The sequence below is a fragment of the Hippopotamus amphibius genome, chromosome 2, assembly GCF_030028045.1.
Source record: "Hippopotamus amphibius kiboko isolate mHipAmp2 chromosome 2, mHipAmp2.hap2, whole genome shotgun sequence".
Taxonomy (NCBI): Eukaryota; Metazoa; Chordata; class Mammalia; order Artiodactyla; family Hippopotamidae; genus Hippopotamus; species Hippopotamus amphibius.
Window position 1 is genome coordinate 28,850,990 of NC_080187.1, and position 23,109 is coordinate 28,874,098.

At 38.1% G+C, this 23,109-nt stretch overlaps 2 protein-coding genes across 5 annotated transcripts in view; one reads left to right on the forward strand and one right to left on the reverse strand.

The window, feature by feature from the left end:
- Positions 1-2,498, forward strand: part of ABCA1 (ATP binding cassette subfamily A member 1) — a 123,802-nt gene extending 121,304 nt beyond the window's left edge. For all 3 annotated transcript variants that reach the window (XM_057720426.1, XM_057720425.1, XM_057720427.1), the window contains 3 exons: positions 573-665; positions 1,318-1,561; positions 2,191-2,498. In XM_057720426.1, coding sequence (XP_057576409.1) covers positions 573-665; positions 1,318-1,561; positions 2,191-2,331 — 478 coding nt within the window. In that variant the 3' untranslated portion in view covers positions 2,332-2,498. The remainder of the gene's footprint in view (positions 1-572; positions 666-1,317; positions 1,562-2,190) is intronic.
- LOC130844199 (protein NipSnap homolog 3A-like) lies at positions 586-21,627 on the reverse strand. 2 transcript variants are annotated; one of them, XM_057720428.1, is made up of 6 exons: positions 21,386-21,627; positions 18,234-18,444; positions 15,933-16,091; positions 13,382-13,529; positions 10,582-10,668; positions 586-654 (listed from the first exon to the last, which is right to left on the reverse strand). In XM_057720428.1, exons 1-5 carry the CDS (start codon positions 21,443-21,445, stop codon positions 10,605-10,607), a joined length of 642 nt encoding a protein of 213 aa, XP_057576411.1. In that variant the 5' UTR covers positions 21,446-21,627; the 3' UTR covers positions 586-654; positions 10,582-10,604. The 2 variants fall into 2 exon arrangements, with proteins under 2 accessions (XP_057576411.1, XP_057576412.1); XM_057720429.1 differs by lacking the exons at positions 586-654; positions 13,382-13,529 and adding an exon at positions 10,415-10,491.
- Positions 21,628-23,109: the final 1,482 nt, after the last annotated feature.

Sequence of the window (23,109 nt, forward strand, 5' to 3'; positions counted from 1 at the left end):
TTGTATAATTTTTAAGTTTTCCAAGTAGTGTATGTGATCATTGTGTCAAAATAGAAAATACCGAAAGGCAAAGAGAAAAAAAATTATGATCACCTGATATTGCATCGCTAGGAGACAACTATTACTATCATCGGGAATATGTCTTTGCGGAGTTTCCCTATGCCAGTCTATACACATGTAGGTGTTTTTGTAAACAAAAATGCAAGCTTTAGCATACATACAAAGTTCTTTTTCACTTAACAATATTGAGAACATTATTCCAAGTCAGTTAACTGAGATGTGTCATCGTTTCTTATAGCTATTAGGAATAGCATTCCATTAGGATACACCCTAATTTATTTAACCATTCCTCTTTTGTGTAGACATTTGGATCATTTCCAACTTTATTCACAATTGTAAACGGCACAGCAGTGAACAGCATTTTACCTACATCTTCCTGTATTTGTAGCAGGATGCAGTTATGGCCTAGGAAGCTGGGAATCTGTTTCTTTGAAATGCCAGATGTCATGGTGATGTTCTGATGGTTGTAGGAGCATCTCTTTAAAACTAAACCTCATTCTGTTTTCCCACAGTATGGAAGAATGTGAAGCTCTTTGCACGAGGATGGCAATTATGGTCAATGGGCGGTTCAGGTGTCTCGGCAGTGTCCAACATCTGAAAAATAGGTAATAAAGATAATTTCTTTGGGATCCCACATCCTGAGAAATCGTGTATTTATTCTTTTGTAAGTGTATACATGGTGGCTCTAAAATAAAGGGAAATAAACTGAACAAAATGGTATAGTGGAAAGAATGAGGACTTTGAAGTCAAACAGAGCTGCACGCAAATTCTGTCTTGACCTTTTAGTGGTTGTATACACTTCGCAAGTTATTTAACCTCTCTGAGAGTCAGTGTTCTAGGAATATCTACTTTCTAGGTTTGTTATAGAGATGTAATGATAAGATTTATATGTGCCAGTAAGGTTAGAGCATAGGCTTCGGAGTCAAACACAGGTTGGGTCCACACCCTGGTCCCACCACCTCTGAACTACATACCATAGCAAGTGACTAACTCTCTAGGTTTCAGTTTCTGTGTAGCATCTGACAGACCTCATAGGCCCAGGTGAGGATTAAATGGAGTCATGTCTAAGGCACTCGGCAAGGCAGCTCACATAGAATAGGTATTCAGTACGTGATAACTAGTTCCTGCTCTCTGAAACTTATTTCTGGGTCTGGCAGGGGCCTCTTTCATCGCCCAAGTGGGGTTCTTCGAGTTAAATATTCTTTTGAGAAGTTTCCCAAAGACCTTCCATTTGGACTTTCTTCTTCGTGCTTTCAGGTTTGGAGATGGCTATACAATAGTCGTACGAATAGCAGGGTCCAACCCTGACCTGAAGCCTGTCCAGGAGTTCTTTGAACTCGCCTTTCCAGGGAGCGTCCTGAAGGAGAAGCACCGGAACATGCTGCAGTACCAGCTTCCCTCTTCGCTGTCTTCCCTGGCCAGGATTTTCAGCGTCCTTTCCCAGAGCAAAAAGCGACTCCACATAGAAGACTACTCTGTCTCTCAGACAACACTTGACCAGGTAAGCTTCAGTGTCAAAAACAGGTTTGCTTTTCAGGGTGAGGATTCCTGCCCCTTCTCCTCCCCCTGCCCGTTATGGGCCCTAGAACAGTATAGACGATCTGAGCATGCGCTCCTGATCGTCTGTTAATTATGCTTTTTACCTGACCTCCCTGAATCCGAAAAGGGAGATAATAATACCAACTTCATAGGGTTATTGTGAGAGTAAACTGTCATAATAATCATAAAAACTGCAGTTTTTTTTATTGCGTATCTGCCATGGGCATGTACTATGCCAGGTGCCTTATCCCATTTAAATTAGGTAACATCAGGGACCAAATAGATCCTGGTACTTAGTAGGTATTCAGTAAAGGTTAGTTGTCATCCCTCTTCCCTTTAATCCGGCCTGTATGAGTCAAAGTAAACAGATGATTGAGCCATTGGTGATTTGGGGCAATAATAGAAGGTCGGTTTTTTAGGTTAATGCTTTGTCAAGTATTCCCCTCTTCCTCCCACGCAAAGTTTTCTAGTTAATCCATTTATTCTCTTTATTCAATCTTGTATTCTCTAATTTTCACATGGGGAAACATGCAACTAGAATAAAGAGAGCAAGTTAGAGGTATTTATAAAGGTCAATCTTTATTTTGACAGGTATTTGTAAACTTCGCCAAGGACCAAAGCGATGATGACCACTTAAAGGACCTGTCGTTACACAAAAACCAGACGGTGGTGGATGTTGCAGTTCTCACCTCTTTTCTACAGGATGAGAAAGTGAAAGAAAGTTATGTATGAAGAATCCTGTTCATACGGGGTGGCTAGAAGAAAGGAGGAACTAGACCTTCTTTTGCATCATGTGAAGTGTTCCAGAGGAAAGGGCTGGAAGATTCTGTAGGAAGAAGTAAACTGGATACTGTACTGATAGATACTGTTCAATGCAATGCAATTCAATGCAATGAAAACAAAATTCCATTACAAGGGCAGTGCCTTTGTAGCCTATGTCTTGTATGTCTCTCGAGTGAGAAAGACTTGAATTTAGTTTATTACCTTATACTCATGTGAAACTCTAGAATGGAACCCAGTGGACATATGGGTTTGACATACTTTTTTGTTCCTTTGTATTCTAACTGGGGTTGCAACAATATTCCATCAAGTAATCATGGCCAGTGATTATTTATCAAAATCTAAAGGCCTGCACATCCCCATTCATGAAGCCGTGCCATGCCAGGAGACTGGCTTCCCGCTGACACAGCCACTGCTAGCAATGAGTGTGCCAGAACTACCAGTGCCAAGTTGCTCAGAAAGCCTGAAGCACCACAGTGTGTCATGCACACTTTTGTGAAAGCTCCTCCACTCAGAGTCTGTTGACATCATCAAATATCAAGTGACAAAATGGTGCCGTGTGTGGGGAAGGTCCTGCTTTGATTCCCTCTTCGATGAGCTGCTCTGGTGGTGGTCACATGCACACTGTAACACGAAATCACAGGGTAACATACAAGAGTGAGACTTGGTTTCATTGTTGGCATTGCTTGGAACCATGAGTCTCCACGGTTATCTTTCTGGGACTCTTTAAGGACACTTAGGTCCTGGTAAGAAGCAAAGAGTCGGCGACCACACTTTTGGGGCTACAGCTGCGGAGCCCAGGGCCTGGGATGAAAGGTGATGCACTCAAACCAAGGGAGGCCTGTGTCCATTTGTCCTGATTGTCTACTAACACGGTACAGTGCATCTCAAGATTCTGTTGTTTGATACAAACGTAGTATTATTTCTGGCTTTTTGAATTAATCTAGAATATGAAAAGATGGAGTTGTATTTTGATAAAAATATGTGTACTTTTAATGTTATTTGGAAGTGTAAGTTCTGTCAGTGACTTCTGAAACCTTAGAATGACCTCTGCGTAGAACCCTGTGGCACAGAGGAGTATGGCCACACTGCCTCGCTAGCTTTATTTTTTCACAGAAGTTTGCGGATGGATCATCTGACTAGTGCCTGGTGATTAGAAAACAATGTGATGGCCAAGATCTCATATGACAACATCGTATTTAAGTTTCTTTAAGATCCTTTAGAATACTTTTAGTATCAGTGAATCGATCAGGTATTTTTTTGAGTGTATGATTGAGTGAGTCTGGATGGATGGGGTGGGGAGATATTAAGTCTCAGTAGATTTCCTGTGCCATGGTCGTCAGCTAACTGGTTTACAAATACAGGTTTGGTTGTGGTTGTTGGAACCCACTGAAAGACTATTGGGCAGCCCACTTTTTGAAAATAGCAACAATGTAAAAGCCAAGAAAGTTTAAATGTCATGAGGGTCACGAGACTAAACAATGAAAACTTTCACAGAGAAGACAGCTAGCTTCAAAACTTGTCAAATAACATAAAACTTGTGCTTATGGCATTTAGCACCTTCGAATAATTGGCTTTGAAAATCTCAGATACCCCATTCTGACAATCTCAAATTTTTCATCTCTTCAATCACTAACCTATCATGGAAAAAAAAAAACAAAACAGCAAATGACCCCCCCCACATGAAGATTATTTCGGACTTTTCTAACCCAGTTTAATTTTTTTAGTAAGTAAAGACGTGAAAAATACTATTGCACTAATGCTTAATGTCATCTGTCTTGAGACAACAAAATTAGGAGAGAAATACTGTTTGGTGAAGTTAAAGTGATCATCCAATATCATTACTACTGTCTTCTCCTTTTAAAAATATTTAGATATTAACTCTAAAGGTGCAAGATTTCAGATCTATTCCAAATCTGTATTTTTTTCTTTTAAAATTTACTGCATGTTATCATGCAGCTTGTTGCTTGGAAAAAGAAAATGACCTTTGGGAATGAATGCCAATACTTTCTAAAATGATGAACAGGTAATAAATGTATTTTTCCAATAACTGTTGGCATAAGCTCATATTTTATGCTATCTTTAATGATATAAAATTCATTGACTAATTGTTTCTCCTTGTTTAATATTTTTCAAAATCAAGTTCTGTTAGTTTTCCCATTTCACTAGAATCATGTTCTAATTCTGTGTTATATTAAAACCATGAGCAGCTCCTTTTTTTGATTACTCTCCTTCAAGGCCATATTTAAAAAAATCAAAAGACACTGTGAATTACTTTGAAAAAAAATGCAACATTTCAATATAGATTTAAAGGTTCTCTTAAGCTAGAAACAATCTACAGCTACTCATCTACTTCATTAATATTGTTACCTTTTAGACTATCCAAATAGTAGTCTTTTACATTTTTCTGTGTAAGCCTAATTATAGTAGAAATTTTTATCAACTCTCTGCTTAGTCAAGTAAAATTTCTATGTAATCCCTGTGGAAATGTAACCATGTGAGTTTCAAAAAAAAAATTTTTTTTTTTCAGAAGTGTTCAAAGATTTCTGCTTTCACTTCTTTTGGACACCTTAAACCTTTTTAACTGTGAATATGAAAGATACAAAAGAAAACAAAGCCCTCTATATGCAAATGCCCAGCATAGGTCATTGTTAAAAAAAATAACCAAACCTCAAACTACTGTATTTCAATATCTGTACTGAAGGCATGTGCATTGTGACTATTAAATGTTGCATACCATTCACTGTATAGTAATCATTGACTAAAGGGATTTGTCTGTTTTCTTCTCATGGTTGTATATATCAGGTAAAAATTGTTTCCAAAGAGCCATGTGTCATATTATATTGAACCACTTTGAAACTGAGATATTAATTTCTACTCTTGTTACTATTTAGTAGTAATAATATAGTACTATAGTAATATTGTTCTAATTCTCTTCAGAATTGTTGCATCCCTTTTTATAGACTGTTTATACTTTCATAAAGTCTAAATATCCTGTTCTCCCTTCTTATACCCTAGGAAACAGCTATGTTTTTGTGCTTTTTCTTTATCATTGGCCCTTCATTCCAAGCACTTTATGCTGTCTGTAATGGGATCTATTTTTGCACTGGAATATCTGAGAATTGCAAAACTAGACAAAAGTTTCACAATAGATTTCTAAGTTAAATCATTTTCATTAAAAGAAAAAAAAAGAAAAAAATTTTGTATTGTCAATAACTTTATATGAATATTAAAAAAGGCATATTTCTATGTTGTAATAAGTCACGAAATAAACCTGTGACAGTTCTGTTGTGGTCTATACTAATTTATTTTCATGCAGTCATAGCACCACCTACTGTTAAAGCGTAAAAAGTCATTACAGAAGTAAGAAATGTCTGCTTGTAGAAGGGACGACACTGGATCAAAAGTAGAAATTTATGAGTTATTTGTAATGAGGTGGATAGACCTAGAGACTGTCATACAGCGTGAGGTAAGCCAGAAAGAGAAAAACAAATACCATATGCTAACTCATATATATGGAATCTAAAAAAATGGTACTGATGAACCTAGGGACAGGGCAAGAATAAGGATGCAGATGTAGAGAATGGACTTGAGGACAAGGGGTTGGTGGAGGGGTGGGGGGTGCGAAGGGGAAGCTGGGACGAAGTGAGAGAGTAGCATTGACATATATACACTACCAAGTGTAAAATAGCTCGTGGGAAGTTGCTGCTTAACACAGGGAGATCAACTCGGTGATGGGTGATGACTTAGAGAGCCAGGATAGGGAGGGTGGAAGGGAGTCGCGGGAGGGAGGGGATATGGGGATATATGTATAAATACAGCTGATTCACTTTGGTGTACCTCAAAAACTGGCACAAGAGTGTAAAGCAATCATATTCCAATAAAGAGCTGCAAAAAAAAAAAAAAAAAAAGGTAGAAATTTAGAAAAAGCTGAATGTCCTGTTAATCACAAAAGAGAATCTAGGGGACTACTTGAAAATAAAGGGTGTTTCGCACTTTCATGATTCAGTTTCAGTAGTAACTGGTACTAAGTTTAAGAGGTTTTAGATAAACATATTTTGCTTAATGATAATGACACTGCAGAGATCTCTGCAAATACTCTGTAGCTAAGCCATAGAATAAAAACCTCATTACTTCATTTGGCGTTGAGGAAGCTCAAAGGCAGCCCTCGATGCTCTTCTGTTTCGTCAACCAAAAATACAAGGACACGGTGTGGCAGGTGTACCTGTGAGGTGCTGACAAGTGTGAGCATGCAGGAAAAGCAGGAAAATGGGGGAGGAGAAATGATACTAATGTTGGAGGTGCCTTCCCTTTCTTCTGTAAAAAATGTTGTGTAGTCTACACCCAAGACGATGCAGTGCTGCGATGAGACGTGGGTGCATTTGTCATGGCTCATAAGCAGACACTGTTTCTGAGACTGACTGCTAATCTTGGTCCTTGAAGAACCCCTGTCAAACAGGCCCTCTGAGGCAGCACAGTGGAGTCGTGGCTCTACTTGTGACCTCTTGATGGTCGTGACGTGCAGCGAGTGGTCCTTTGCTAAGGTGTGGATCTGAACTTTGTGGGCGGGAGGGAGGACTGTGGCTTTGCGACTGAGCCCTGGTTGATCGCCCAGTCATCAGCATCATAACTGTCTTTCTCCCTTGAAGTTCACACTCTAGCCACTTTAGTGAAATGACAGAAAACTGTGTTTGTGACAAATGACAATTGAGGGAGAGAAAAAAACACTGAAAAATAAAAAGGCAGTTAATTAAGATAACTATATGTTACTCACAAGTCTGGAGCAAAACATTCTAGGAAAAAAAGCCTATATAAACATTTATAGGTTCAGAAAAACTCTGGAAACTTTGGAATGCGAATGCGTACATTGAATAAGAAAGAGCTTGGGAAGATTAGCTACCTTTTTCAAGTGTTTTACTGTGTTGTCAGGTATTTCATTTAATCCTTAGAACCTACCCTATGAGGTAAGTAGTACCATTTGACATATGAGTAAACTGACTCAGAGAATAACGAATTGTCCAAAGTAACACAGCCAGTAACTGGCAGAGGGTTGTTTTGGTGAACTTGGGTATCAGTTAAAATTGTCCTTGTAAAATTGGTTTGGCATCATTATGCAATAATGTAACAAATACTTATTGAACTCTGTTGTGCACCAGATAAGCTTCTAGGTTCTGAGGATGCAGTGTTGAAGAGGACAGAATCCTGCTCTAATGAACTTGAATTTCAATGGGGAAGTTATATTCATATTCACAATGCATGTGTGGGTAAAGAAATAAATTCAGACAGCACTAAGTGCTAAGAAGAAAATACAACATGGTAACAATAACCATGGAGAGGAGTCAGACCTCTGTGGAGTGATATTTAAGCTCAGATGTGAATCAAATGAACAGCAGCCAACATTTGAAGGTAGGTAGGAAGAATGTTCCTGGAAGAAAGAACACTTGGAAGTAAGCCAGAAAGAGAAAAACAAATACAGTATGCTAACACATATAGATGACATCTAGAAAAATGGTACTGATAAACCTAGTTGGCAGGGTAGGAATAGAGATGCAGACGTAGAGAACGGACTTGAGGACACCGGGGGGAGGGGAAGCTGGGACATAGTGAGAGAGTAGCATTGACATACACTACCAAATGTAAAATAGATGGCTAGTGGGAAGCTGCTACAGAGCACAGGGAGATCAGCTTGTAAAGGGAGATGCTTTGTAAAGACTTAAAGGGGTGGGATAGGGACGTTGGGAGGGAGGCTCCAGAGGGAGGGGATATGGGGATATATGTATACATGTGGCTCTTTCACTTTGTTGTACAGCAGAAACTGACCCAATACCATAAAGTAATTATACTCCAATAAAAATTAAAAACAAAACAAAAAAACAAACAAAAACACATTGAAATGCACCCTTTAAAAAAAAAAAAGAACACTTGGTGCAAAAGCCCCGAGTGGGGAAAAGCTTGGCAAGCTGGGGAGTGGGGAGTGAATTCCAGTGTCTCTGGAGTTACAGGGGATGGAATCAGAGATGGCAGGAACCAGAACTTGTGGGGCCTCGTAGTCCAGGTTAAGGTACCTGGATTTTATTGTTGTTGCAACGAAGAGCCGCTGGAGAGTTTTAAACAAGGCAGTGATTTGATCTAATCTTTATTTCAGAAAGAGCTTTGCTGGTTATATGGGGAGAACGGACAGTAGGGGAACCAAGTAGGAGAGGATGGTGGATTGGGCCAGGGAGGAATTGTAACACTGAGAATCTATTTTAGAGATAGAGTCAACAGGACCTGCTGACGGGCTGCAGGAAGGGGATGAGGGAAAGAGATATCAAAGTGACTTCTCGTTTGTGACCCAAAAGGCCGTTGGTATTTCAGTCTGGAGCTCAGAGGGAAGGATGGGAAAGGAGATAAAAATGCATGAATCATGGGCATAAATGTGGTATGTAAGCCTTGGGACTGAATGACCTTACCTAGAGAGAGGGAAGAGAGAATATTCCTGAGGCCTGAGACGCCACCCACATTTAGAAGACAAGCCAGCAAAGGAAACAAAGAGACTGGCCAGTGAGGAGGAGGAAAATCTAAGAGTAAGGTGCCATATATTAAAGCTCAGAATCAAGTGTATTTGGGAAGGTAAGAAGTGGTCAGTTGTGTCCAATACTGCTGAGAAGGTGAGCAAGGTAAAGGCAGAGAAAGACTATTGAATTTAGTAAGAGAGAGGTCCTTGGTGACCTTCAGAAGAATCATTTCAGCAGACTGACAAAGATGTAGGCCTATCTAGATGGGGTTCAGGGGAGAATAAGAGGTAAGGAAGGGAAGATGGTGAGTATATACAACTCTGCAGAGAGTTTTGCTTTGAAGGGAAACAGAAAACACGACAATAGTTGGATTACAAAAAACAGGATGTTTAATCCTTTAATTTCTTCTACCAGGATCCTAAAACACTGTACCTTGTTTTCCAAATTTCCCTTAGGCAGCTAATTCATAATTTACTATTTTATACTTATATTTTAGAAATGTAGAATAATATAGCTATAAATACAGACTATCAAAAGAGCTTGGAAGTACCAAACCTAGTTTTAGAAGGCAGAGGTATACAACTAAAATGGAAATTTAAGGTGTTTCAAGGAAAACCCTAGCATATCTGTGGCAGCACTAAAGAAATCTTCCTTCTGGCATTACTATCATGCTATATTCTTGATATAACTTAACATTTACAATAAGGTTGGTAAGTTATTACTGTGTCATCATCCTATAGTAACACAGTAAAATCTCCAGAGATGATAATATAAAATGCAAATTAAGAAAAAACCAAAATGAATATGTCAGATTTTATTAGGGCAAGCATTTCCATAAATGTAAAAATCTTTAAAATAAATATATGTGCCAAGGATCGTCATTAAATAGTGATCCAAAATGAACAAAAAGCTAATAAAACTGTAAATGAACACATTTCAGCATATAAAACAAGTCTTCTGAAGTTAAAAAAAAATTTTCCAAGTGAAAGTGACAATTAATTGTGAAAGCCATAATTAAAACGGATGACACAGGTTATACCGTACTTTCCCAAGGTAAAGAAATACATTTGATGTAATATTCTTCTGAATCCCATTTGATATCACAAACTTAACTGGGCAAAATTTTTTTAAAAATCTCAGATAACAGAGACATGATCGAAAGATAGACATGGTATATAAATAGTTTAAAAATATTGTCAGGCACAGAAATGTAAAATCGTAAAAATATAAGAAAATGCTATAGAGCATTTCGTTGTTAAAATAGAGGAGATATTCTGAAACAAATGAAAAATCAAGGTCAAGGAGTAGTGGCAACTACATATTTCTAAGTTATAACAGATACTGAAGTGCCAAGGGGAAAATGAACAGAACTATCCTGAGGCAGTAGTGACAATGGACAGAGCTGGCTTTAAAAATGCAGGGACATATGAATTAACACTTTCTTCAAATAAAAGTGAGAATCTCTTGGGAGAATTTAAGGACCATTAGCAGACACATCTTACGGCACTTCATGCAATGCTTTGTATTTCAGTGGAACCCTATTTCAATGGTGAAAATGACGTAGGAATCAGAAGCACATTCTGCTGAGACATCAGGTAATTGACACTTTCCCGAACTGAAAAAAAATTTCATAAGAAGGCATATAAAGTTATTGACTAGATGAAATTTGTTCTACGAATAACTCGTGCCTAGTGAACTAGCTTACCTGCTGCCACTACTCTGGGATCCTCATGAGTCTGCTGTCTGCCAGCTGCTCGGCTGTCTGCACTCTCGTTCCACCACAGCATGTGAGCTGCAGAAATAAACCAGAAATCGATTCTAAAGACTGTGCATTACTACAAATGAGAAAGACAGAAACATTAATCAGACTGTGAGTCCTATTCTTTAAATCAAAAGGGTGATTATCAACCGGGTAACACTAAGTATGTTAGTGATAAGACTTCAGAGGGGTCTGAGATTTAGGAGAGAAATTTATAAATTAATTAGTCAAACTGGTTTTATAGATGAGGAAACAGGAGGCTTTTACTTTATTTTTAGAAAGCAAGATTATACAAAAATTGTGTTTCCTACTGAAAATTTGTCTGATGCAAAGAAGAAAACAAGAAGTAACTGAAACTTAACTACCCAGAGAAACCCTGTATTAATATTTATTGTATTTCTTTTAAAAGATGAGAAATATAAAATTAGGGTCTTACTGTATTTTACAGGTAGTAACAGATGTTAAAAAGTAACAATGAGAATTTTCTATGGCAATGATATTAATTTTTAACATTTATGTGACTGCATTCTCATAAATATAACAGAAGGTTTTTATCCCAACCCCTTATTGTTGTTATTCAAAATAGTGTGGTATTCTACAAAATACTGAAATAAATGTTCTTGTAATTAAATTATTTAAAATTTAAAAATAATTACAATGTAATACATGTTGGCTGTTTAGTTTTTGGAAAAAGCAGATAAACAAAAAGAGAAAGCAGGAATAGTTTCTAATCCTACCACCCGGAATTCACCACTTTTCTGTTTCGATGTGTCTTTTCCATATTTATGTATATATATGTATTTTTATATGTTTATGTATTTATATACATACAGCATATATGTTTATGCTTATATAAGATACATGATATATATGATATATATGTGTGTGTCTATTTGTGTATTACAAGTATATTATATACATAGGGTCATACCACATTATTTCTAAAGCTTCCTTATTGTAAACAATGCTGACAAAAACTTCCTCAGAGCAGCACCTACGTGTATATCTGTGAAAATAACAACGTCAAAGACAAGTACTGCTAACATTTATTGGGCGCTTCCTATGTGCCAGGCCTGGCTCTAAGCATTTTGCATGTGTTGGCTCATGGAGTCTTCACAATAATCCTAGGTGGTAGCCTATTATTATCCTTCTTTTATCAAGAAGCAATGTAAGACACAGAAAGGTTAAGTAACTCAATGAAAGTCACAAAGTCAGTAAGCGGTGGAGCTGGGATTCAAACCCAGGCAGTGTGGATATCATTCTTTCCTCAATATAATGTCCTAAAATTAAAATTGAGAGAACCAAAGGGACTATCTCATATATTCTTACATACGTACAGTGTACATACTATAAATTGTCATCCAGAAATGAAGCACTGATTTCTACTCAGCATATTACTCCTCTGTTTTCTCTGCTGAGAATGAATTTAAGATTAAAAAGTGTGCACACTCATTTTCTGCTTTGTCTTATAAAAGTTATATATGTCCATTATAAAAATTAAAATACTACTTAATAAGTAGTAATTTCATCATTCAAATGATCACTATATGTTTTATATTGTTTCAAATTTCCTTCCTGTGTAACTGAAGACACCTATGCAACTATGTGTATTTCCTAGAATATTGGCAAAAATAAGTTTAAAATTGATGCTTTTCATTTATATTGCCAAATTTTATGGTGGAGAATTAGTAAGCCAGTATATGGTACACAGTAGAGGTACTTCTTTTTTTCCAACTTAACTGGTACTATATCTATTTAAGTATGTCTTTCTTTGGTGAAAATGGCATCTCATTATTGTCTTCACCTGCATCTTCTTTAATATATGTTTAGTAGTCATCTGTACATCTACCTTTGCATAAGATTTTACATTTCTATTTGCTTTTGAATTTCATTTATGGTGCCTTGGGTCATGCAGAAAGATTGAGCCTTTTTATAAAAAAATCATTAGTTGATTTTTTGACCTTCATTGTTTTCATTTATTTCTTGGTTTAGAAATGTAGTTCTCATTCATATTATTTTTAAAAAGCATCTATATATTTTTTAGTAATTTTATGACTTCTTTTCTTCTACATTAAAGCTATAATCCATTGAATTTTATTTTAGCATATTGTGTGAGATAGACATCTAATTATTTTCATAATTTTTCTCCTCTTCACATATTTCTCAGCTTGAAAATATTTTTTTCTGTATATTCGGATTTTTTCTTATGCTATATTACTAGAAGTTAAATTTGTGGGTAAAGGTAAGAAGCTCAGTTTTGAATATGTGAGGTTTGAAATGTCCACTGGACTGTCAAGTAAGGAAGTTGAGGAGGCAAATGGAGATATGAATTAGCTATTCTTGGTCATTTATCCTTCCAGATGAACTTTATATGCATTTTCTGGAGTTTGCCGCATATAAAGTCTTTGAAATTCTCACTGCAGTGACGTCCACATTTAAAGTTAAAAATCAATAAAAATATATTTAGAGGAATAAAACCATGAAGAACAGATTTTCGTGAGGCAGTTTTTTAATTGTATCATTTTGATGTATCAGAAAACAGCAGTTTAGCATTTGGAAAAGGCTTCATAAGTGATTAACATTCTAAAGAAATAAGCTGTGAAACAGGTTTTCTTCACCCTTAAAACAGCAAAAAAAAATTGGGGATAAAAATTAAAATATATGGCATAATGGAAAACAGTGACTGGAGGAACTTAGTAGATCACCAGTATACTTTCGGTTTCTTAGAAGAAATGGACAACGATACCTCTGTTGAGCTCCATATTCTGTGTGGAAAACTCCAACTAGTTTTGAGTAGCGTAGATCCACATGGGCATTAATTGCCCTTTTAAATGCATCACCCCACAGAGCGGGCCCACCTGGTTTCCTCTGAAAAGTAACCAGCTCATAGACTCCTGGAATAGAGAGAAAATAATTGTTTTATAAAAGATACTCAAGAAATTTCTAATCAGGTTAGTGTGGTTCCAGTGGAAGGCTAATCTCCATATACGGATTTGGAGGATCAAACATACAAAAATGTTTATGTATACACACTTATGATTTCTTTGCTTTTTTGCATTTTTCCTTGCTTTTGTGTTTAGAAAGTCCTTCTCCATGTTTAAGGGTGAGTTATTAAGCTTATCACACAGAACACAGAACAAGGAAGCTATGTTAAAGTATTACCTGAACGATTTTTAACCTATAAAATTATTCATTAAAACAAATATTGAGAATTGATGATAGGATTAGGATTTTTGAGCTGCCTGAGTGTACACATTTAGGTAAGAAATTAATAAGAAAAGTATTTTCTGATTCATATATTTCCTTCTTCTTTCCAATTCTGAGAGGAAACACTTTAGTTTGTGTAATTCCCCCCTACAGATTTCCATTTCTAACAGGAATAGCCAGCAAACAATGGACCCAAAGTGATGTCCAAGTTTTTGAGGGAAAAATCCCAAAGGAGGTGGTTTTTATTATTGCTAAATATCTAGGTAAACACTGAAAAGCAGTTTACCATCTGGTCAGGTAGAGAGAGATACTAGGGAACAAGTAGATTTGAGAAGTAAAAGGGAAAAAAGTACAAAGCAACTAAAGAATCATGAACATACAGATGGCCAACAAACATGAAAAGATGCTCAACATCACTAATCATTAGAGAAATGCAAGTCAAAGCCACGATGAGGTATCACCTCACACCGGTCAGAATGGCCAGCATCAAAAAGTCTAGAAATGATAAACGTTGGAGAGATTGTGGAGAAAAGGGAACGCTCCTGCACTGTTGGTGGGAATCTAAGTTGGTACAGCCACTATGGAAAACAGTTTAGAGTTTCCTTAAAAAACTAAGAATAGAACTACCATATGATCCAGTAATCCCACTCCTGGGCATATACCCAGAGAAAACCATAATCCAAAAAGAAACATGTACCAGAATGTTTATTGCAGCACTATTTACAATAGCCAGGATATGGAAGCAACCTAAATGCCCATCAACAGATGAATGGATAAAGAAGATGTGGCACATATACACAATGGAATATTAGTCATAAAAAGGAATGAAATGGAGCTATATGTAATGAGGTGGATAGACCTAGAGTCTGTCATACAGAGCAAAGTAAGCCAGAAGGAGAAAAACAAATATTGTATGCTAACTCATATATACGGAATCTTAAAAAAAAAAAAATGGTACTGATAAACCCAGTGACAGGGCAAGTATAAGGATGCAGATGCAGAGAATGGACTGGAGGACATGGGGTTGGGGGGGTGCGAAGGGGAAGCTGGGACAAAGTGAGAGAGTAGCATAGACATATATACACTACCAACTGTAAACTAGATAGCCAGTGGGAAGTTGCTGTATAACAAAGGGAGATCAACTCGATGATGGGTGATGCCTTAGAGGGCCAGGACAGGGAGGGTGGGAGGGAGTCTCGGGAGGGAGGGGATATGGGGATATATGTATAAATACAGCTGATTCACTTTGGTGTACCTCAAAAAAAAAAAAAAAAAAAGAATCATGAACAACATAAAGGCAGAGAACAAAGATGTGACATGTTCTAGAAGACACTAAGTTCATTTAGACAATGCTGAAGCCTGAGGGGAGGTCCAAGTGGATAGGATCCAAATAAGGCTTTTCAAATCTCTTATAATCTAAGATACACTACAAAGTTGGCATTGTGGTTGAAATCAAATAACATTTTAATTAGTATATGCTTTAAAAATCTGACTTTTGTTTAAAGTTAGATTGAGGTAAATGTTTTCCTAAGGTCAGTAAGAAAGTGAAATCAGCAAGAAGATAAATCTTTAATAATTATTTTCAAACCAAGAAATAAGAAGGAGGAAAACAAAAAAGTTAAACTACGCTAATACAGCTTAGTTTAAATTTGTTCATTCCCCCCATCTGTCTTACAAGCAAAGATATACTTACTGTTTCAAGATTAACCGTAATTTGTGTAAAAACTACACTAAACTATGACAAAATCTCATATATTATCCTTTACCTACCTATACATGTTTTTTCTGTTCCAAATCCCCAACTTCTCAACCTTTCTTCTCATGTCAACTTTACATTTTCACACCTAAACTTCAAGAGTTTTTCAAAACTGAGAAAACATTTCATTATTTAATACTCACTGTTATAAGGATAATAAAATTAATTTAAATTAATTGAGCAAAGAGCTCAAATTCATTTTTTATCCCTATAATCACAATATATGTCTACATAAAACTAAGTATTAGTTTTTTTCCTATGGAGCTTTAGTTTTTATAGCTTAAATCTTTAGTATTTCCTCCATCAAAATTCGAACTAAGAGGGAAGGACTTACCTTCTTTTGGAGGTTTTTCTAATTTGCACCATGGCACCAGGTAAGTAATTTCAGTCCCTTCTTTATCAACAAGAGCCAAGTTTGGAATGAGAAATTGTTCTTGCCATTCCTTGTCTTTGGCCAAGGCTTTCTGAACTTCAGCTAGATGGGCAAAATTATCTATGTGAAGAAAAGGAGTAAGAAAAATCAAATGTTTGATTTAAAACCACCTGTACAGGGACTCCCCTGGTTGCACAGTGGTTAGAATCCATATGCAAATGAAGGGGACACAGTTTTGATCCCTGCTCTAGGAAGATCCCACACATTGTGGAGCAACTAAGCCCATGTGCCACAACTATTGAGCCCGTATGCTTCAACTACTGAAGCCTGCACACCTAAAGCCCGTGCTCTGCAACAAGAGAAGCCACCTGAATGAAAAGGCTGCGCACTGCAATGAAGAGTAGCCCCCGCTCACTGCAACTAGAGAAAGCCTGTGCACAGCTAAGACCCAACACAGTCAAAATTTAAATAAATTTATAAACAAAACAATACGAAACAAAAAAACCACCTGTACATATTCTGCATTTCATTCAAATCAGCAAGTGGCCATTGAGGCCACATAAGTACACTGCGCTATATCAGTAGAGATACCGACATAAGTAGATGTGACATATGTCCCCATGTTGCTCATAGCCTAAAAGCGGAGTAGCAATGTAAACAACTAATGATAATATCATAGAGTAACATTATAGGTGCTGCCTTTTAGTAGGTAGTTGTGAAACTTAGGTAAGTTATTGAATCTTTCTGTGCCTGTCTCTTAACCTGTGAAATAGGCATAATGATATACTTCCAGACTGTTGTGAAGTAAAAATGAATTCATACATGAACGGAGCTTAGAACAGTGTTTGGCACCTAGTAAGTACTCAATATATATTATTTTTTTGTTATTATTTGAGGCATTTAAATTATAGTGTCAGTTTAGAGAAAGACTGTTTTTCTTTGGGAGTGCTGGTGTTGCGTAGTCTTCTCAAGATACGATTCAGTTAAATTCAACATACATTCAATTAAGGTTTGCTTTCAAAGATCAGCCTCTTTTCCTGAACGAACTCCTTTCAGAGAAAGAGTGCTGATTCTCTCGCTTATTGTCTCCCATTCTTTTTACCCAGGACTCTTTCTCTTCTGGTTGTTACCCAAACAGGTATATACATTTACTCACTTATAGGCTTCGTATTATTACTTTATTATTAGAGCCTCGTAAGACTCATGGAAACAGTTTTCTATGGTTTATGCTGGGGATAAGGAATAACATCTATCTTAGACGTAAGAAAGTTATATCAGGACCTCAGTAGTAGTTATTTTTCATGGGACATAGTTTTGCTTGTTGCACATTAAAGCATACATTTTGTTTTCATGGGATTTGTTCTATTACAACAGCAAAATCCCCTCAGCTATGGCAGCAATGTTAAATACAGAGTGAGCATTTTTCTTATTAAAGTACATGATGACTAGTAACTTTGGACACTGATAACCACATACCAAATGAAATTCTTAACCGTTCTTTGGATGTAAGCAAGTCCTATGTGGACGTCAGAAAGATTAGACACTGGAGCAACAAACACTCTGGGGATTCCTGGACCTTGTTCTCTTTCATCTGCTAAACCAGCTGTAAGTGAATTTGAATATGGGGAGAACTCTGATCCCTTTGCCTTTACTTCCCTCGAGAAGCATAATGACAGGGAATTCCCTAAAACCTTGGGGGTCACAAATGAAACAGAAGTGGTTCCCTAAACTTACAAAACATTCAATCTCAGACTTGTGTGAGGCCTAGAAGTTAACTCTTATCCCCATCAACCTCAACTACCCTAAAGCCCCTGTGCATTTCAATCATTTCTACTAAAATCCTGATATATAGTTGGAGATTTGACAATAAGAAAAAGTAACTCTCCCTTCCTCTTATGATCTTTACCCACTTGAGCTATTGCAATCACTGCTTTAAATTTTTCATAAATCATGTATACAATAACCCATTCTCTATTTTTTCTGAGCATTAAAGGCCAGTTTATAATTTCATGTCTTAAAATATAAGATGTCACATTATCCCAATAATGATACCTCAGAATTTGGGCAAAAGGGTGTTACAGGGACCAGTGGGAGGAGAAATCCCTGAATTCATTTTTGTTGTTGTTGTATTTGTTGTTTCTCTCTTTAAAAGTTTAACTAAACCTGTGTGTATGTATAGGCCATAGGCCCCAAAGATAAGTGTCATGTAATATTTAAAAGAATGAAAACCTATATCAAATATTTAAGCTGGAAAAATCATACCATACTTCCAAATATGAAACACTTTACTCATCCAGCTGCTAAATTCCACAGTCCAGAATCCAACCAATTCAGAGTGAGCTGTCCAAAAATGTATGTTTTCCTTAGCATTTTCAAGAAACTCATTCATCTTTGAAGGTTTAAGGTGATAATTACGAAGTTCATAGATTGTTCCATCGTATTGTCTGGGGTCCGTAGCAAAAGATGAACACACCTGAAGAAACATAAGGCAAATTTAGGTATTTGGGGACCTCAAGGTTTATAATATCATATTACAACCAGATCTGAATCTGCAAAGAAGGGACATTCATTAGACTTATACTCCACGTTTGTACTGCTGTTGTCATCTCTCCTTAGAATTTGCTTAGAGATGTCACTAAGGATAAGTAGTCTTAAGTGTACTGAATATACAGCTACTGTTTCCTAGCAGGGGTCCCTTAGCTACCTTCTCCTGGAAAGTTAATCAAAAGAAGGCACTGGGGTCTTAATGAGAGTCCTTTATCCAAGAACTACAATTAGGATTTTAATAAATTACAAATGTTTTACCTTATGTAGCCAATATTCTCTCTTTAGTCAACACTCTATATGTTACAGTTATGTATTTAAATAAACTTGATTAAATAAGCATGTGTTTTGGCAGGAACAATGGAAACATGTTTTCCAGCAAAAAAATTTTTTGTATTTTTTTTTTAATGGAAACTTCAATTCAGTCAAAGTATTTTCCAAATTCAATGAAGTAGATCACTGGTAAAAAATAAGACTGGAATGTAACTAATGCTAAAGGAACCCATAATCTATTAAATTGTACTGTATTGGGATTGACATGTACACACTGCTATATTTAAAAGAGATAACCAACAAAGATGTACTGTATAGAACAGGGAACGCTGCATAGTAGTTTGTAATACACATGTATGTATAACTGAATCACTTTGTTGTGCACCTGAAAGTAACACAACATTGTTGATAAGCTATACGCTAATATAAAAGCTTAAAAAATAAATATAAATACATAAATAAATAAAATAAATTGCACTATAACATGGTGGTAGACTGCATGAATTCTATAAAGGAAAAATTATCAGGTTACAACTGTCTGAATCATTATTAGGTTTAATTACAGATACAATGTGAAGAAGGGCATTTAATCAATCAAATTATAGTAGGTTGATGGAAATATCCCTTAAGAAGCATTAGTTCTTTCCTATGCTCACTATATAAATTTTTGTTGTGTTTAATCTTCCAAGTCTTGGTGAACTTAACTTTAAGTAGGAAATGCCGTGCCAGAAATTATCCTCTCTGGATGTATATGTGGGTGTGTGTAAATAACATGTATACATACACACTCATATGGTATTTGTGGATATTAGTCCATCTTATTATACTTTTGGATATCATGTGTCAATTCTTGAAGCTGATTAAGCAGAATTATCTATTCCAAGTGTTGGTACAAACAAAGCTACAGACAATTTTGGGTTTAAGCTGACTAGCTTGTTTGTCAGATGAAACCAGCAGACTCCTTTCTCTGTCATATCTTTGGTTATGATGCACAATTGCCTGGATATGTGATTTAATTGTGTATAATTCATATTTATAATTATCTACATGAGTTCATTCCACTTATGTCCCCTATGAGTTATGTTCCTATTGCCCAAGTGGCTAAGCTTACAGTGAAAGCAGGTATCCCACCAAAAACAACTGCAGCTGCTCCGACTTTTGGTGGACATGATTTTTGTGTCATTTTAACCAAAGTCTGATAGGACAATGTTACACAAATAAACAACTCTTGGTATAATAGTATAATAAGTATTATAAATAAAATGTATCAGCAAATGTCAGTGAGGTATTTGTAAGAGTTGCTTTTTTAGTTGGATTTCAGGAATTTGGACTGATATTTGGACACAAATATGTGGTCAGGGCACACAATTTTGTACTCTTTCACAAAAGAAAGAAACAAGTAACAGAGGAAGCCCAGGGAAGAGTTAAACAGCAGTGAGAGAACTGTGTGTGTGCTGGTGGGGAGGTGGTTTTCGTTGCAGGGCAGAAAGTAGAACTGTGCTGGGGGAAGAATCATGAGTACTTCAAGCTCCCTTAGAGTCAAGTCAGGGCCCGTTTTCAGCAGCAATAACGTCCAAGTCACCTGTAAGAGAGCATTTGATCGACATTTAGTAAAATCAAAGCTCAGAATAAAGTTGTAAGGAATAAATTTGGCCCTGCCCCAGGAGAGACTCAGGATAAAGACTGTATTGCTAATATTGAGTTAATGGGCCACTCTGGCTCCTCTTTAGTCTTTACAGAAAGTCAGTCTCTATGTAGAGTCCCTTCCTGTCCCACCCCTTGAGAAAGGAGTAAAAACCTAAGCATCCAAAGGAGAAAAATCTCTAGGTGAGGTTCACAGATTAGACCAACTCCCACAGTTAAAGGTGTCTACTTTGTACATTTCTCATTTTTAAGTTTAAATGAGGTTGTCATCCTCTGTGCTTGTGAGGTTCCTGACCCTGCCTGCCTGACGTGGGCACTGGGCAGATGCTCCACCACCCGCATCCTGGGCCCCCTCTTTAAGGTTCTCTGTGGGCGAAATGTTGAGAGATTGCATATTTCGTTTCAAAGGGGGAGGCCAGTTCTGTTGCCAGCGGCTGGTTGACTTTTTTGTCCTTCTCACTTCAGTCTGGAGGGGCTTGTCAAAGGACAAATCAATAAGAGAGGCTGGACCACCGCGTGGCACCGGCCCCGGTGCTGCGACAGCAACCGCGCGGAGCGGCAGGAACGCAGCTGCTGGCGCTTCAGGGGTTCCTCAGGGCCGCGGGCACCTGGGCTAGAAAAGCCCCCTGTCCGTGGCTGTTCGCGAGCCAGCTGGAGGCGGCCCTGGCGAGGGTCTTCCGCTAACTGCAGCCTTCCTCCCGCCGCGCGGCCCGGGGTGCCTGGCCTCCTGGTTTTGGGACTTGATACTAGAACCTGGGCGGCAGCACCGAGCTCGCAGACCTGGGCTCTCTGGTCCCTGGATGGCTGCGCAGTCCGCGCGCTCCCTGCAGACGCCTCTCCCCTGCCCTCCCCTCCACTTCCCTGCGCTCTCCCTCCCTTCCCTGCCTTCCTCTCCGCTCCCATCCTCTCCCCTCCAGCAGGGAACATTTTGGGCCCGTCCCCGCAGCCGGTACCTGAGGAGCCAGTGTCCGAGCAGCCAGAGCCCTAGTCAGGGTCCTTCGGAGGGCAAGCATGTGGCGGCGTCGAGCGCTGAGAATGGCAGCGGCCGGGATTCTTCCTTAAATTCCTCCTCCTGTGGCTTCCCGACTGGCGGGGAGCCGCGCCTGCACCAGGGTAGGGGCTGCTCGGGGCAGCTCGGGGCGGCCTGGCTCCTCCTCCTGGGGTGGGAGCCGGCCGGACCGCCCAGTCCGGGGGCCTCGGCCCCTTGCCCAGTGCTGGGTGCTTTGGTGTCAGCCCTGATCCTTCTGTGCACTTTGTTCCCTCAAGAGATCTTATCCCCATGTCATCTGTGATATGCGTTAGCTGAATTTAACTTCATCTCTATGCGCACCTGCATACAATTCGTAAAAGTTCGTGTGCAGGATGCGGGGGTGTGTGACCATTGGGAAGGCAGCACGGATGCTTGCCTGTCATGCTTTGTATTCAACTCGCGGACGCGTTTGGTGGGGTTAATTTTTACTCGGGCGATTTATGTGTAGCTAAAGACCAGTGAGCTTTCACTCTTCTTTATTAGTGCATTCTCTCTTCCAATGCCGCTTCCAGCATGACCTTATTAGATGCTAAAACTGATGTAGAGTATTTCTTAGTTGCTTAGAGGCATGGGGGCACCGAACTAGATCATGAAAATTCAAACGTAAAGATACATCCTTTGAAATCAAATAGTTTGTAAGCTTTCAAAGCAAAACTGCAGACCTCCGATCTTGCCCTTCTTACTTCTGATATTGGTCCCCAGAGTAATCTCTAATGCTTCTTTCCCTTTTTCTAAATGATATTCACTTTTTTGGAGATTCTTGCTTTTTTCAGTCATAGATAGTATCTAGTGCTTGGAAACTGAGGATTTAGGGCTGTTACATACCACTCCCCCCAAATACACTTCCTTTCCCTCATCTGATGAATCACATGAAAAATAATTAATTTTTACATTATATTGATGTTTACACCTTTATTACTAATTACTTGACCTTCTTGCACACATAACTACACACTCAATACATAGCTAAACCCAGTTACACAATAGTTACATTCATGCACACACTGAAGTAATATTGCTTATATTATCAAGGCTAGGGAGTTACTACAGGGCTATCATCTGTGCTTGTATTGGTTGTGCCTTTGCCAAGACTTTGGAATCATCTGTTCAGAGGAAGGGAGGCTCTTTAAAATTGGTAATTCCAGAGGTAGTGAGTGAGTCAGTTTTTCAAGTTGATGAGCCTCCATATCTAACCAAGGAAGAGGAAAAAACACCATGTGTACCTGGAGTGGATCTTTGTGGTTAAGTTTATGTTCTTAGACTTTTTCTTCCTAGAATTCCCAATTCATTCCCTCCTTCAATCCCTTTTAATTAAACTCCTTATGCTTCAGGCACTTTTCCAAAAACTGGGGTGCAGAGGTGAACAAAAGACAAAGTTTGTGTCGTCTTGGAACTTCCAGGGTAGGGGAAACAGTAAACAAGTGAAGGAAAAATATGTCAGGGGTTAATAAATAACGTGAGGAAACACAAGTAGGTTATGGAGAATAGAAAGTGCTGGAGGGAGGTAGCACAGACTGCCAACTATTTCCCACTCTTCGCCCACCACACCTTTTTAGAAAATAGGACCCATGCAGCTTGGTGCAGTCATGTGACTTTAAGTCCTGGCCAGAGGGATGTGTTAATGCATTTATGACCTACTGTAAGTGG